This window comes from Plecotus auritus (genome assembly GCF_963455305.1).
Source record: "Plecotus auritus genome assembly, chromosome: 2".
NCBI classification, from domain to species: Eukaryota; Metazoa; Chordata; class Mammalia; order Chiroptera; family Vespertilionidae; genus Plecotus; species Plecotus auritus.
The window spans coordinates 174,674,352-174,692,114 of record NC_137771.1 but is presented as its reverse complement, the minus strand read 5'-3'; the positions used below and the strand labels follow the sequence as shown (position 1 = coordinate 174,692,114).

At 42.9% G+C, this 17,763-nt stretch overlaps 1 protein-coding gene across 1 annotated transcript; it reads right to left on the bottom strand.

Moving 5' to 3' along the window:
• Nucleotides 1–710: 710 nt before the first annotated feature.
• APOD (apolipoprotein D) lies at nt 711–16,117 on the bottom strand. Its single transcript, XM_080656255.1, has 5 exons — nt 15,730–16,117; nt 12,773–12,921; nt 7,850–7,971; nt 4,287–4,375; nt 711–1,214 (listed from the first exon to the last, which is right to left on the bottom strand). The coding sequence occupies exons 2-5, from the start codon at nt 12,893–12,895 to the stop codon at nt 979–981; spliced, it is 570 nt and encodes a 189-aa protein (XP_080512381.1). The 5' UTR covers nt 12,896–12,921; nt 15,730–16,117; the 3' UTR covers nt 711–978.
• Between the last annotated feature and the right edge of the window lie 1,646 nt (nt 16,118–17,763).

Below are 17,763 nucleotides of genomic sequence, written 5' to 3'. Positions count from 1 at the left end.
ATTGCAGAGTAATAATTCTAGGGTCTTTCTGCTTTCGAAAGTCACAATATAAAAAAACTTCAAGGAGGTTCCTGACTCCCTGAAGCTGGAACCCCCGGAGGCATGCCCGTACAACCTTGTGGGTGCGTTTGTCTTGCAGGGTTGGAGACTCTTGGAGCTCCCATGGCTCCTCCACATGCCTCTCATGGCACTTTGCATTCTTCAGCTTGGATTATAATTTCATTTTAACTTGCCAGTCTCCCTCGCTGGCCTGTGAACCTCTGTGGGAGGACAGGGATTCTGTGCTTTCAATGCCTGGAATGCAGTTGGGCCTCAGTAAATATCAGCTGAATGAAAGACACACACCCAAAATAATTTTCTTAAAAAACTCCCCACGAGTTCTCCCTGATAGATTCTCTTCTTTCTTGCACAGACCAAGATGGTCCCATTCTTCAGCCTGACTCTGAAGTCCTCCTGATAAGAAAGTAAATGCTTCAAGGAAACTGCCTGTCAAAGACTCAAAAATCCTAAGTGATTTTCCCAAAGGAACGCCTGATGCAGAAGGGGGCACCTGGATCCGGGTCATCCATAATATGTCTTTGCCATTAGCTTTCCTTTTCCAGAGACAGGATTGTTACCTTTAAACTTAAGCTGTTCAGTACTTAGTTTTTTTTTTCAACATAACTGATTAAGAATTTCCAAACATAAATTTATAATTAAAATCCACAATAATTGTTCAAATCAGAATTTACTGTGAGCACAGCAGGTCAGCAAAACAGTTTATTGTTAGGCATGCAAGGTAACAGGTAGTGTACGGCTAAGCTTTTGGGCCAACTTTCCTTGAGTTCCTCTCCACTGGCTCCTGCTGCTGTCAAATTTCCTTCTGTATTTGCAATGGTTCGCCATGGTGGGTTGGATTATTGTTATGAGAGGTGGGATGGGGTGGGGAAAAAGCAAAGCAAAAGAAGGAACATGGGGTGAATGCAGCCTCCTGCTTCATTACAGGAACTTGGGGCAGTTCCCCTGATCTGTGATGGTCATTTTCTCGATGTCAATGTTATTAGAGGTCAGGATATCTTTTAGATGGGTCACTGTTTCTGGAGGGAGATAAGGGTTTCTTCCCAAGATCCAAACATGATCTACATGAAACAGCCAGACGATTGTGGTACAGGAGTACACGAGGGCGTAGTTCTCGTAGTCGGTGGCCAGGACCCAGTACGGAGCTGAAGGCATCACTGAGAACCAGAGGAGGGCAGTATTAGGAGGGATCAGAGCAAGAGAAACCTTCATCTTCAGGACCTGGAAGCCAGATTCTGGGGTCTTGGCTCTTCTAGATCAGTGGTCCTTAATTCTGGCTTCATGTGGGAGTTATATGGAACTTTGACCAATACTAGACCCATCCCCACCCCTCCCTGGATTCTGATATGGAGGTGGTTGATACTTTTTCTAATATGCAGCCAGAATTCAGAGCTAGCATTCCTGATCCTCCCTGGAAGGACCTGGTAGCAGGTTGGTCTCTAGAAGCCCATAGTAACTGGGGGGTTTGGCTGGACCCCCTAGATTAGCACTAGTGCAGTGGTCAGCAAACTCATTAGTCAACAGAGCCAAATATCAACAGTACAACGATTGAAATTTCTTTTGAGAGCCAAATTTTTTAAACTTAAACTTCTTCTAACGCCACTTCTTCAAAATAGACTCGCCCAGGCCATGGTATTTTGTGGAAGGGCCACACTCAAGGGGCTAAAGAGCCGCATGTGGCTCGCGAGCCGCAGTTTGCCAACCACGGCACTAATGCATATAGAAGCACTACTGAGCTAAGCAGAGTCAAGAATGTAAGGTCAGGAGCCTCAGGCTTTCTGAGTCTGTACCACCCAGTTTCCTCTAGAACTTGACCAAGGGAGGAGGCAGTGGCTAACATTGGTTTGTTTGTTTCTCTTCCCCCTTGTCCTTTGAAAATCCTTCCATTCTTAAGAATATAGTAAATCAGGTGGTAACAAGTTATAAGCTCTTCTTTACAAAGGGTCTATGAAGATTCATTGATTGATAACTACATAGCACTGAAAGCCCAAAATTAAAGGGGTCGTTAAGGGGGGAAATAGGGTATTTGCCCTCTCCATCTGAATCCAGAAATTTCCTCTGTGAATTTGACCTCCATGGCCAAGCTTCAAACCAAGGAAAACTCATAGCATAGCTTGTTAAAGTTAAGTGTAAGATGGACCCACATGGGAGACAGGTGTTTGCTGACCCCATAAGAACAAAAGATTTGGACACATATGCAGTCCTGGGTGATTTGCTGCGTTTTAAGCATCCTACCCCCTCTAATCAAAAATAATCTCACTGTTTGCCAAGTCAAACCAGAGCTAAGCTGCAGTATGAGTATGGTTAGAGCTTGGCTGGGGGTCAAGGACCCAGCTGATTATCAGGACCACACAAGAGGACTAGTTCAGATGACCACCCACCAACATCCCTCCTACCTCTGACTTTCTACCTGCTTATAAATATAAAAACAGAGGAACACGTGGAGGATGTCTGGACAGAAGCCTGGACAAGGCTGCAGGAGCTAAACTGAGTATTGTTTCTGACTTACATTTCTAACACTGTTGTTGCCACCTGCCTGGCTCACTCATGAGAGCATATATTTACCATATATCTGCTGCTGTTGAGTGTCAACTGCTCTGTGGGTTCCCAGCTGGACTGAGAGCTCTTCAGCCCTGAGTGATACGTCAGCAGCAGCAGCATGCCCCACTGCACACACCCAGGCATGCATAGCCTGACTTCCTCCCACAGGGTCTAGTGCTCACGCATAAATTTACCCAGATATTTTCCTTTTAGTAAAGAAAACTTCCATGTCTCTTTATTAGAAAACTTTGATGGTCAAAGTTTTAGGATAGGACCTTCAAAAGTTATCTAACATGGCCTTGGAGACCCTCCCTAGTCTTGTCTTCTACTTCATGGACCCTTTAGGCCTTTTCTCATGCCATTCTCTCCGCTTGGAACATTCTTTCCCATAATCTCCCATAAACTCTGCAAAACCCAGTGTAAACATCTGATCCCTTCAACAATAAATCTCTTCCTCTTCTGCTTCCCTAGCCAACAACTCTTGCCTCTTTTAGTTCCTGTTTGGCTTCCTTAAGAAGGTTGTGCCCATAATATTTGACCTTCCCTCCCAGCCCCATCCCTCAGTTGAGAGTTTGGAGACCTAGGTTTTAGTCCCAACTCTGCCTCTAATTAGTCCAATGACTGTGCCTATATCACCTAGCTTTTTTTTCCTTTTTAAATCTTTATTGTTGAAAGTATTACATGTGTCCCCTCCCCCCGCATTGACCCCTTTTAGCCTGCCTCCTGTCATCTAGCTTTTCTTTATTTCACCTTCTTATTTGTAGAAACCACAAGAGAAACTGGCCTGTACAAAGCCCTTTACAACATAAAGAGCATGTGTGATCTAGTTTATATACACAACACTAGGTGTAGATGTGAAGTTAGTTGCCCACAGTCATATGTGTGGGAGGAACTGTTTTCTCCTCCTCCCAGCATTCCTATCTTGGTCTATAGAATAAGAACTTCTTCTCTGCCCCACTCTAGGCCCTTCATCAATGGGGAAATGGGGGAGGAGGGATGTGATTCCTCTTGCAGCTGGTCACTTCTGTGTCTGCCCCACAGGCGGGGAGAGGTGCTCCCAAGCACTTTTGGCCTTAGAAAGTCTCACAGTTCTGAGCTGAATTAACCTAATTAATTCAGCAATAAAACTCATATGTGGTACTTTCTCTGTTGCCTATGTTCAATCCCCAGTTAGTGCAGAACTTGGAGGGCAAATACCTGCGATTAAATGTTTCTCAGGGACCCCAACAATGTGGCTGGAAAGTAGCAGACAGAATCAGGACTCAGACTTACCTTTACTCTTATCAATTTCTTGTCTCTAAGCTTTTGTACATGTTAGTTGTTCTGCTAATAACTACTAATTTTTCAGGCTTCAGTTTCCTCTAGGAAACAAGACTGGATTGGGTCTCCTACTGCTCAAGCACTGTGTGGGCCTCTATTGAAACACTCACTACAGCTTTATAGTAAACTGCCTGGATATTTGTCACTATCCACACTGGGATGTAGGCTCCTCGGGGACAAGGGCCAGCTCTGTCTTCCTCATCATTGCATCTCCAGCAACTTGCCCAGTATCTGGCATGGAGTAGGTGCTCAATAAATAATTATGCATTGAATCATTATTGACACTCAGATGGGACACAATCAGGGCTCTAGCCCCCAGTTTGCTTATCTCCTGTCCCTGAAACCTCCTGAGAGAAGTGGATACTTACACCAGAAAAACTTTACTCCCAGTTTGGCGGGCTCGGTAAAGTTGCTCTGGGAGGCTTCACCTTCAATTTGATTCACAGTTCCATCAGATCTGCAATGAGTTAAAAAAAAAACACCCAAAAACCTGAACTCTTGAAAGCCAAAAATCGATGAAAGGCATTATTTGTTACACATAAGAAGCATAGTGGCCAACATTGCAATTTCTGGTTCAAGAGGATCTCAAAGGTAGGTTAGACTCCAGTTCTATCCTTTCCTCTTCAGTTTGCAACTGTCTCTGAGACCAAGCGGAGGAAGACACCCTTGGGGAAATGAAAAGCAGCAATGGCAATGCTCCAGGATTAAACACTATGTTAGGCCCTTGCACTTCAACACTGGTTTTTGGACTGTATGTAGTGGCCTGCAAGGCTCCAGAAAGAGGAAGTAAAAAAAAGGAAAAACAAACAAAACAACCCAGTACACTGAGAATTCACTTTTTTAAAATAGAAGAGGCCAAAACATGGAGTCTGGAGATCTGCAAGACCCGCTTTGGCCTTAGTGATCACCTTTCCCATAAAAGGGTTCATACACATGAACTCTGAGACCCCTTTCAGTTCAGCAAGCTTCTGACTGAGTGTGGGAGATCTCAATGTATGCCAGGTAAAGCAGGCAATGAGCAAACACCTTATTTCAGTGATTCTCGGGTGCATCCAGGTTTTAGAGACATTAAATATGAAGAAATGTGCATCTTACAATTAATGCCACCCTACACTTATAATTGGCAGTGTCATTTCTTTCTTAGTGGTTTATAAAATGGTACATATATAAAAGTGGTGGTCTTACAGTGTGAAATACTTTCACTCTTTTGAAGGGAGGTGGCCTCATTTTTGGATAATTCCAGTGACCTCATGGACCCCGGGGAGAGCAGAAAGGCCTGGGGAATGGAGGCAGCACAGAGGGAGGGTGCTCAGACATCAGGGTGCTCTTCCTAGGAAGCCGGGAGAGGAGCTGCCTGTTAATCAGTCCTCCAGGGGGCAAACTAAAATTAGAGCAATAGTATGGTCAGAAAGCCAGCAGGCTTTGGTTAGTGATGATGAATATCCTAGAAACCAGCCAACAAGCACCAGGTAAGGGAGGGTAGGAATGTACTGTGGTGATCCTGGATGCATTGTCTGCTTATCTTTAAATAGGACCGAAGACAGAGCCCTGCTCTCTCACCTGGAACTCAGCCATTGGGAAGATGGCCCATTTCTATCTGCATATAGTTGCTTAGCAACAAACTAGTCTCTTCCCATCAGGCTTTCCCCCTTTTCACTGTCATTTGCATTGTGCTCCAGAACATTTTTTAAAACACCACTCTCTGATCATAAACTCATAACTTGTTCATGGGAAAACGCATGAATTTTTCAAAAGTCGCAGCAGATTAACAATAATAGGAAATATTTATTAAAAGATTATTATACGCCTAACACTGCTCTAAATGCTTTACTTGTGTTGCCTCACTCTTAGTCACAAAGCCCTCTGGGGGGAGGTGCTATGACTATTACCATTTTACCCAGGTGGAGAGGGAGGCTGAGAGGATTATTACAACTAATCTAAGATCTTGTCATTAGCAAGTGGCTGAACCAGGATTTGAAACTGGGCAGCCTTCTTCAAAAGCCTGAGCCCTTCAGCTCCCAACCCTGTGCCAGCTGCTTTGTCCCTCAAATTCTCTGACAGTGTCTAGTGTTTAGCTCAGACTCTCTGCTCCACTCACTGCAGTACTCCTGGAAGGAGAAAGGAGACCATTTTCCTGAACTAGCAAACCTTTCTTCATGTCCCCTTGTACCTTAACCAGGTATGACCTGAGAGGCAAGGAGACCTAACACTCAGGATCCTGGCTGACTCCTAACTCCGAAGGAGAGGTGGGGAGATCACATAGGTGCTGGAATTTGTGTCATTGTCTGACTCTTGGTCATAGAAAGGGAAAAAATACTTGAAATAAAGTCATTGCAACGTTAGGGCCTACAGAATTCCTGTGAGGTCTGGGTGTCTTCAACTCCGTTCCTGTAACCCTTCCTGGGCTCTGAATGAGCTGAATTTTTCTCTAGAGACCCTCAAGGTCCTTACTTTGTTTCTTTGGTTTATACAAGTCAGGGAATCAACCCATTGTTGGAAGCTGAGTGGATAACAGGATGGACTCAGAAGGTCCCTTTGAGCCTGCGTAACTCCCAGGCTGGGCTGTAGTTGTTTTCTTGAAGTTGAACACAATTCTCAGAGCCCATAGGGAACTGGAAGGACAACCCTATATTCTCAGTCTTTTTTTTGTCTGTCTCCAGTTCTCTTCCCATGTCACTGCTCCCTGGGTTGGAATCTCAGCTTCATCACTTATAAACTGTGTGACCCTTCAGCAAATTACTTTACTTCACTGTACCTCAGTTTCCTTACCTATAAAAATGGGGTTAGTAATAGCACTACCTCAGGTTTGTTATGGGATTAAATCAATATACTGGGTAGGGCAAAAGTAGGTTTACAGCTGTGACTATGTGAAACAGTTTATTCTTGAATTATTTATTAATTATTGTATTATTTTCTATATGAACAACTGTAAACCTACTTTTGCCCCACCCTGTACATACACACTCACATAGGTATATACACATGTGTATATACACTAGAGGCCCAATGCACGAAATTCGTGCGAGAGTAGGCAATTATCGCCATGGCGGCTGCCTGGATCCCTCCCTCACAGCCACAGCGGCTGCCTTGATCCTGCAGCTGCAGCCCCGGCTTTGTCCTGGAAGGACGTCCGGTCTAATTAGCATATTATGCTTTTATTATTATAGATATACATGCAGAATAATGCTTTGCATATAGGAAATGCTTAATAACTGCTAGTTACTGTTATTATTGTTACTGTTATGTTTGTTGATGGAGGGTGGGTAGGAGTTTTCCTGAGGCTTTTTAAAGCTTATGGTTGCTTTTCAAAATGTGAATTTTGGGGTCAAACATTAATCTGGGAAAAGCCTTCAGTAACAGAAAGGTACACTTCTATAGGATATCCTGTTCATATAACCTAGTATGTGGTTCCGTATGTATTTGATCCTTGCTTAATAAGAAAAGGCATTTTCTAATAGCTGAAGCTGTTGGGAGATGGGATAAGCTGTCATGGCTGGTGATGGGCTCCCAGTTCCTGGAAGCTGCAAGCAAAGCTGGATGCCTCTGGCAGTAGCTGTATGGGAAGGGCTTTTCTCTTGGTTTGGAGATCAGACAAGATGGTCCCTGATGTCCTTTGCTACCAGACTATCTATTTTGCAGTGAGAACAGGAACCCTGCAGTTTGGGTTACCATTGAGTGCCCAGTGCCTCTCGCAGGATCCTGTGCGCAATAGGTGGTCAGCATGTGGGCAGGGAAATGAGTGACTTTTAGTCCCCACCATCCTGCCTGCCAAAAGCTTTCCTCTCAGGGCCTGTTGTGAGCAGGCAGTCTAGACCCAGCAATGACTGAACCCTCCCTGAACTAGACTGCAAGGGCACCCAGTCACTCCAGGACAGCTCTCTGCAGGGCTGGCTCCAGGATGTGCAATGCCTTTGAAACCACAGCCACTCACCTCAGCTCCTGGTTTATCACTTTGATGTTTCCGTTTTCCATTAGTGAGTAGTTGGCTTGGATGCAGCTTCCCTTCTCAAAGCTCACTGGGATCTTCTCAATTTCATACCATCTTCCAAGATACTGCAAAGACAACAACAAGTAGAGCAAAACCCTGTGACTCTCTGGGGACCTGCAAACTCTCCTCTATTGTTGTCTTTCAGAGCAGAGCCCTTTCCTGGGGAAACCAGGCAAAATGGGCTGCATTGTTCCCAGTAGCAACTGAGCAAGATAAAGATTCAAAGGAGAATAAGTGATTCGGATGTGTAGGCATTGATTGAATGCCACATTCTATTCCTAAAGTGCTCTTTATTTAGATACCTCTCAGTGTCCCCTTCAGACAAAATCTATGTGAAATTCGAATCTCTGTCAAAGTAAGGAATTAGATGATGTAAGGTGCCATCTCAAACGTTTTATGATTCTTCATGGCATCTTTGAATTGTGTACAAACTTAGATATGTTCACTGTGGGATTCCAGAGGTGACTGAATTCTCCTCATGTGACCCCACACAGGGAGTTGGTCTCAGAGCCTTTTGGCAGATGATCAGAACTTAGAAGACCTGTATCATTCTTCCACTGGGGCTTGCTCTCAGTTCATAACTTTGGTGTACAGAGTCAACTTTAAAGGAAGTGTGCAACTGTGTGCTTCCATACATTGCCTGGCACAGAGACTGAACCAATTTACAACCTTCATGGAGGGTAATTTGGCAATATCTAGCACAACTAAATATACATATACTGTTTGGCGCAGAAATTCCACTTCCGGAAATGTAGTGAAAGAAATGGTGTATGCACAAGATTATTTGTTGCAGTACAATTAGTACCGGTAATAATAAAAGACAGGAAACAGTCTCAGTGAGCATTAGTAGGGGGCCAAGTAAGTAAATAATGACACATTTATAAAGTGGAATGTTATACATACTTTTTAAAAAGGGTAATGTGTAATTATCTCCAAGGTACCTTTAATAAAAAAAGTCAGGTGCAAATAGTGTATATATTAAGCTACAATTTGTGTAAAACAACATAAATTTACTTCCTTATAGGTCTGTAGGTCAGAAGTCTGACACGGGTCTCACTGGGCTAAAGCCAAGATGTGGTCAAGGCTATGCTCCTTTCCAGAGGCTATAGAGGAGAATCTTATTTTCTTGATTTTTCCAGGTTCTAGGGTCTCAATTTCTCTTCCTACATAGGAGAATGCAATGTCTAAAAAGAATCCTGGAAAAGAAGAAGTATGACTCTCTATTTGCAGATGACATAATTTTTGTACACAGAAAATCATAACGTACACACACACACACACAAAGTATTAGAACTAATAAATCAATCCATCAAGATTAAAGGATACAAGATCAATATACAGAAATCAAATCTCTTTCTACACTTACAATGAGTAATCTGCAGGTGAAATTAAGAAAATTCCATTTATAATAACATCAAAAAATAAAATACTTAGAAATAAATTTAACCAGAAAAACATGAATCTTGTACTCTGAAAACTACACTGTTGAAAGAAATTAAAGAAGACCTAAGTAAATGGAAAGATACCTAAAGTTCATGAGTTGGAAGACAAAATTTTTAAGATGGCAATTGATATACATAAGATTTAATGTACTCTCTATTAAAACTCCCAACAGGTTTCTTTACAGAAATTGACAAGCTGATCCTAAAATTCATATGGAAATGCAAAGGACCCAAAATAGCCAAAAGACAAAGTTGGAAGACTCATACATTCTGATTTTAAAACTTAACCAGAAAGCTATAGTTATCAGGACTGTATCAAACTGGCATAAGGATAACCATAAAGATCAATAGAATAGAATTGAGAGTCCAAAAATAAACTCTTACATCCATGGTCAATTGATTTTCAGCAAGAATGCTGAGACTATTCAATGAGGAAAGAATAGACTTCTCAACAAATAGGGACAACTGAATATCTACATGTGAAAGAATAAGTTGGGACCCTGTGTCATACTATATACAAAATTTAACTTAAAATGGATCACAGACTTAGATCTAAAAATTTTTTAGGAGAAAATATAGTAGTAAATCTTTATAACCTAGAATTAGGCAATGGCTTTGTTGTTGTTGTTATTAATCTTCACACGGATATTTTTTACATTGATTTTTAGAGAGCGTAGAAGGAAGGAGGGGAGGAAGAGAGACACATTGATTGGTTGCCAACTGCATGCGCCCTGACGGGGGCCGGGTATCAAACCTGCAACCCAGGTATGTGCCCTTGACCAGGAATCAAACCTATGACCCTCTGGTGTGTGGGTTTACACTCTAACCATATAGTAACACCGGCCACGGTGGCAATTGCTTTCTAGATATGACACCAAAAATGGAAGCAACAAAAAAAAAATAGATAATTTAGAAGTCATTAATATTAAAAACTTACATGTGTCAATAAAGTAAAGTGACAATTCATGGAATGGGAGAAGAAACTTGCAAATCATATACCTGATAGGAATTTGTATTTAAAATATATAAAGAACTCTTACATCTCAATAATTAAAAGATAAATAACCCAACTGAAAATGGGCAATAGACTTCCACAGAGACATCTCAAATAAACACATGAAAAGATGCTCAACATCATTAGCTATTAAGGGAATGCAAATCAAAACCACTATGAGATACCACTTCATATCCACTAAAAAATGGCTATAATCAGAAATATGACAATAAAAAGTATGGGCAAAGATATGGAAAAATGAGAATTATACACTCCTGGTGGGAATATAAAATGGTGAAGGTCTTTTGTAAAAGAGACTGGCAGTTTCTCAAAAGGTTAAACATGAAGTTACCATATGCCCCAGCAATTCTATTCCTACATATACATCCCGGGAAACTGAGAACGTGTGTCCATGAAACCAAACAAGCAAACAAAAAGCCCTGGACACGAATGCTCCTAGCAGCATTATTCCTGAGAGTCAAAAAGTGTAAACAACCCAAATGATGAACAGATGACTCAAACGTGGCATGACCCATACCGTAGAATACTATTCGGCAATGAAAAGAAATGAAGTACTGACTTATATTACAACATGGATGAGCCTTGAACAAATTGTGCTGGTAGAAGAAGTCAGTCACAAAAGACCTATTGTATGATTCCATTTCTATGAAATGTCCAGAATAGGCAGATCCATACAGAGAGAAAGTAGATTATTGATTGCCTGGGGCAGAGAAGGGTGGGGGGGACGTGGGGAGTAACTGTTAATGGGTATGGAGTTTCTTTTTGAGATGATAAAAATGTTCTAAAATTGATTGCTGTGATAGTTTCATAACTGAATATACTAAAAACCACTCAAAGTGAAACCACTTTAAATAGGTAAATTATATAGCTTATGGATTATATCTCAGTAAAACTCCTTGCTTTATTTCTTAAAGGACTTTTGTAAATACAGATCAATTATAATTTCCAACATATCTTGGGATTTTTATCCCCAAACTGATATGTAACTCAAATTCTCTGGATTTTTTTCTGTAAAGCCTCCTATACCTGAATAAAGGAATCAGCCTTAATAATTAATGCAGTAAGTCAATGTCCACTTCGGTGTACTGTATCTCTCCTACTTACCTTCCTGTTTGAACTCTATTGATGGTGCCCCTTCTCCCTACCCTCTTCAGGCTTTGAGCTAAATTCCTTCATTCTCTACCTTAATCCATGCTCTGTGAGGTCCCAACACTCATTCACACTGAGCTGTGAGTGACTGATAACAATTTCAATGTTATTCATAACAAGTGAGTTGCTTCTTAGTTTTTTAAAAAATATATCTTTATTGATTTCAGAGAGGAAGGGAGAGGGAGAGAGTGATAGAAACATCAATGATGAGAATCATTGATCAGCTGCCTCCTACATACCCCCTACTGGGGATTGAGCCTGTAACCCGAGCATGTGCCCTTGACCAGAATCAAACCCAGGATCCTTCAGTCCACAAGCTGACACACTATCCACTGAGGTCATGAATTACTTCTTAAAAGAGAGATCCAAACTTCTACTAAGGAGAATATGTCTTAATGGAATGAGATACCACTTCATTGGGGAGATTCTAGCCTTGAGTTAGCAACAATGAGAGCCTCTAAATCATGCCATCCAAAAGCTGCCTCTTTCTGCTGCTCCATCTCCCTGGCCACACAGGTATTCAGTAAGGCTGGGCCTAATTTGAGGAAGAAAAGCCATACATGGGCGAGCTGGTTATATTGATATCTCTTTAGTACAGGTAACAAGAAAGCCCCTTGTTCTGTCCTCTCCTAGGCCCTGTTTGAGTAACCTGTGTGTGTTCTGCAGGGAAGCCGAGTTTTGAATCCCAGTCTGCACTCACTAGCTGTGTGACTGGGTAGGTTATAAACGCTTCAACATTCAGCTTCCTCATCGGTAGAATGGGGACAATGCTACTGCAGCACCTGCTGTTGATGCCTGGTCCGCCCGTGTCCTCTCAGTCCACCTTTGTTTTGGGTTTACTCCAGCCACAGACAATTCCCACACACACTGCCCCTCTGTCCCCTTCTCTGCCAGACAGCTTTGCCACGGGAGCTCCCACGGCTCACTTGCACCCATCCCTGGGACAATCTGGATACATCCCACACGTTTCCTTAGGGGGTCCTCAGCAGGATTGACCTCGTTGTTCACAGAGTAGCCTGCTCCTGAATGCAGCTGTTACTGCTTTTCTGTCTCACTTTCCTACGTGGTCACTGGTGCTTCCTGTTATTGGCTTACAAAAACTCCCTGCTCCCAGTTCTTGTCTCAGAATCACAAATAAGGTAAGTAGGTCCCCCCAGGCTTGCTGTGGCCATCAAAGCAGAACAATATAACTGAGCCTTTGTAGGGTGCTCATTCAAACGGGAGACAGAAAACAAGTGGGAGGTTAGCCTTTTACCACACCTTATTCACGTCAAAATTCTCCTGCACAGGAGGAGTTGGGCACTTCCCAAGATGGAATGCTTGTCCCTCTGCCACACCGAAGAGGCCAGCCAGTGCCGAAAGCAGCAGCAGGGCAGTCACCATCTTGGGGCTGTTGGCTGAGATGGAACCTGGAATTGGAGGAAGCAAAGCAGCAGGAGTCTTCTGAGCAATCTCTGGAGAAAGATTTCTGGGCTGGCCGGTCCCTCTGTGGGCAATCCTTCCACTCAGCCCGTTATTCCCCCGGGGCCGCCTGAACTGTCAGCACTGCTGTGAGGTCTTACCCCTCCTCCCCTACCTCCCCCCCCCCCCCCCCCCCCCCCCGACTCCAGCCTCTCTCTGCAGTGGTTCTCAACCTTTCTAATGCCGCGACCCTTTAATACAGTTCCTCATGTTGTGGTGACCCCCAACCATAAAATTATTTTCGTTGCTACTTCGTAACTGTAATTTTGATACTGTTAATGAATTGTAATGTAAATATCTGTGTTTTCCGATGGTCCTAGGCTCTACAGCAGCGGTTCTCAACATGTGGGTCGCGGTTCTCAACCCACAGGTTGAGAACCGCTAGCAGGGTCGCCTAAGACCATCAGAAAACACAGTTATCTAGAGCCTTTGCACCTGCATAGAGCACACTCTGCCTGATATTAGTGTTTGTTGTATTTGTGTTGCAACCACTTCCCCTCACCGAATTAGGCATTTTTCAAGGGTGGACACTGTGTCTAATTTTCCTTGGACTCCCCCACAGAACCATGTAGTGTCAAGCACAGTATATATTTGAGTGAACAGAAACTATGTGGGGTCAGGAGACAGCAAAGGGAGAGATTGAAGCTGTCAAGTGAACCATGAGAGAGAAAAGAATGAAAACAAACCACGCAAGCAAAATGTTCTCAGATCTGAGCATTTAAAAGGATGTGTCATAATAGGAATAATTATCACCACTTTATAATGAGTCTCTAAACCTTCAAATAACTTTAATGATCAATAGCTTTTCTTCTGGAAGTTTCCTGGCTGGTTTTCAAAAGAAAAATTACATAACGAGTAGACGCTGCCAGTGGCGGTGGGGGGAGGGGTAGTCGCTGAGAGCCCTCCCCTTGAGCAAGTCTGCAGGGGTGGGGGGACCACCTTCCTTAGTCTCTGAAGCCCCATTTCCCATCAGCCCCTACCACCATGTAACTTTTTCAGGGATGACGGATTTGCAGAAACTCAGCCTAAACCTACAAAAATGTGCATCCATTTCCAAGAGGCTCTTAGAACCACTGGAGCTCTACCTACTTTTGGCCCCCAGTAGGCGCCACACTCAGTGCCTTGCCCAGGAGATCTAACTTCAAAGGAGGGCCACACATTATAAGCATTCCAGAGGGTCCCAAACACTGGACCGGACCTTAGAGGCCATTTATCCAACCCTCCCTCCATCCCCCCGCCCCAAGGGTACAGATGGGGAGCTGAGGCCCAGAGGGCAGAGAGCTGGGATTCGCACCCCATCTCCAGCGGTCCGTTCTGCAGAGGCTCTGAGCCAGGCTTCCTTCTGCACACCCCCTCCGTAGCCTGATGAGTCTCACCTCACCACGTGACAGTTACACCAAAAGTCAGTTCCACATTTTGCTCTGACAACTCTCTTATTACAAAATGTTCTACTGTGGGCTGAAACATGTGTTTTAGCTCTGTAGGAGGATTTCAGAGCAAGGCTAATTCCCCTTGATTGCATCTCTCCCAAAGATACCTCTTTATTGCAGGAATTTTATTTCTATAGTCAAAACTTTTTTTGTGAGAGAAAGGGTTCATAAAAATCCATAATTTTTCACTGCCCCTTCCATTCTAATTCTAACACTTACTGAGTAGCTACTGAGGATAAATCACATCATTAACATGTACCTATGAACTTGGGTATATATATATAACATTTTTGCATCTTCTAATTAATACTAATGGGAAGATTGTCCTAATGAGAAGAGTTTAAATACGTTTTAAAATGTATGTAATTTAAATATTATTTTAATTGAATAGTAAATAATTTAAGAATAATTCTAAGGGGCATCCACTGGGCCAGCACTGACTCTGAGAACCATTGCTCACATTCATTGAGCTTCCCACCCAGATGCCCTGGCCTCGGGAATTTACATATGCCAGGCACTGAATCTCCAAACCATCCCGCCTGGAAGGATCCAACCCTGACCTTCTCTTTGTGCTCAGTGAGGTCAATTTGCCCAGCTTATGTCCTGGTAAGCTGTGGAGCCAGAGCTTCTGCCAGATCTCCTAAGACTGCACTCCTAACACCTGCGTGTTAGTGTGGACCTGGTCTCTGATCTCAAGAAGCTGAAGAACATTAAGGACTAGATTTTTAGATTTCACGTGGTAACATACAATACATTTCCACAAGCAAATGAGTCTTGAAAACTCATTTAGCTATTGAATTTAACAAGAAAACATATCTTCTGAAGAACACATTTTTGTGCCATATTGTTAAACACATTTTCTATCCACACAATTCCAGTTAGCTTTTCAGTATTTTACTGTAATGAGCATTTGGATAACAACTGCCTGAGAATTCATCTAGTAGAGTATTGGTGTATGGAAAGTTCTCCCAATTGTCTCAATTAGTACAGAGAGGGTACATATTGCAAGTAGAAGATTTTGAGGTGAGTCAACATTGAGTTGGCACCCCAGCTCTGGCGTTTGTTGCCAGTCTTATCTTGGGCCTGTTGCTTCAGATATCTGAACCTCAGTTTGTCTGAGGAAAAATTAGACCAAGTCTGCAAAGCTACTGGCACAAGCCCTCGATCGTGTTAGTTAAGTGGCCCTCTTGGAGCAGCGGGCAGCATGTAAGTCTCATAATCATGTTAGTTATGAATTTTTAGCTGAAAAAGGGCAATAAAAAATCAAGACTGTCTCCATTTTAAGCATTATTCATCCTAAATAAACATTAAAACTACAGTACATACCTTTTTATCAAGATGAAGGCAGTTTCCAGATGCAAAACCACCGACTTTGAGATGCCTTGTTTAGGTGACTGGCTTCTCCCAGGTTATTTTATAAGCTTCATCAGGTCATTGACGTTTAATTTTAATGCATGCCACACCCCCCTGCAGTTCAGGAGGGCTGGACTAAAAGCTTAGCTCTGTATAAAACACAAAGATGGAATGTTTTGACCATCTCCCTCCCCCAATTTCCTTCACAGCTGCTCCCTGAAGAAGAAACAATGAGATATTGTTTGTGTGTGTGTGAGAGAAAGACAAAGTGCATTTCATTCAAAATATTGTGTTTTTTGCTATGTGGATTTTCTAATTTAATTTTCTTAGTCAGACTGCACTTTAAAGTTCCAGTAAGGATGACTTACAATGTTTTCAAACATCTGGTGTTTATTTTTCATTTTTGTGTAAATGAAAAATCAACAATCCCATTTCCTGAAATGGAGCAGGGGTTCTACCCCATGTGGTCCCTGGCCTGGAATGTGGCTCAGGCAACAGAATGAAATTTAGGAATTGGAGTTGACTTTATGTGTGATCCTGGGTAAGCCACTTACTTCTCTGATTCTCAGTCTCCTCACTGTGAAGTAGAGACTGCCATTTCTGTCTCCATCAGAGCTTGGGGTATAGGCTAGATACCAGTTCTGCAACAGTTAGGGCTAAAAGCTGAGAATGCCAAAGGTGTCTTCTGCAGCTCCTCTCTGTACCTTTAATGACCCTCCCAGTCACTGCTTGGGGTGGGGGTGGGGTTTAAGTCCAAGGGTACTTCTGGTTGGGCTTTATCTATCTCTGTGGAATGAGTAGCTTAGACTCATGAATTGGATTCTATGCCTTTGTGAGAGGCAGGGGGTATTTTTTAGTGGCATATAGATAAGACGGTACGTAGGATATTTAGATCCTAAATAAAATTCATTCTCAAATTTGTTAGTAATAGAAAAAAAATTGTATAATTAAGCCTTATATAAAACAACAGCCCAGCTGCGTGGCTCAGTGGTTGAGCATGACTATGAACTAGGACCGTGGTCAGCAAACTGCGGCTCGCGAGCCACATGCGACTCTTTGGCCCCTTGAGTGTGGCTCTTCCACAAAATACCACGGCCTGGGCGAGTCTATTTTGAGGAAGTGGCGTTAGAAGAAGTTTAAGTTTAAAAAATTTGGCTCTCAAAAGAAATTTCAACGTTGTACTGTTGATATTTGGCTCTGTTGACTAATGAGTTTGCCGACCACTGAACTAGGAGATCATGGTTCAATTCCTGGTCAAGGCACATGCCTGGGTTGCAAGCTCCATCCCCCATGGGGTGCGTGCAGGAGGCAGATGATCAATATTTCTCTCTCATCATTGATGTTTCTATCTCTCTCTTCCTCTCATTTCCTCTCTGAGATCAATAAAAATATATGTTAAAAACAAAACAGGCAGAAGGAACCAAGAAGGTGGCATAGGTAAATGCCTGTACTTGCTGCCTCCCACAACCATATCAAAATTACAACTAAAATACAGAACAACTATCATTCAAAACCACAGGAAAGCTGGCTGAGTGGAAGCACTACAACTAGAGAAGTAAAGAAGAAAGCGAATTGAGACTGGTAGGAGGTGCGGAGGCACAGAACGGGCTGGTCTGGCACCTGGGCATGCCGCTCGCCTCTGCAGAGGCCATCTAAAGGAGCAAGGCGTCCAAGTCCCACATTAGTCCCCCAGCCCTGGGTCCCAGAGCTAGGGAAAGAAGTCCCTACGGGCCTGTAAGAACTATGGACTGTAAAAACCAGTGCAGCCTTAACTGGTTTGGCTCAGTGGATAGAGCGTTGGCCTGCAGACTGAAAGGTCCCAAGTTCGATTCTGGTCAAGGGCATGTACCTTGGTTGCGGGCACATCCCCAGTAGGAGGTGAGCAGGAGGCAGCTGATCAATGTTTCTGACTCTCTATCCCTCTCCCTTCCTCTCTGTAAAAAATCAATAAAATACATTTTAAAAGAACAAACAAACAAACAAAAAAAAAACAGTGCAGATTGGAGC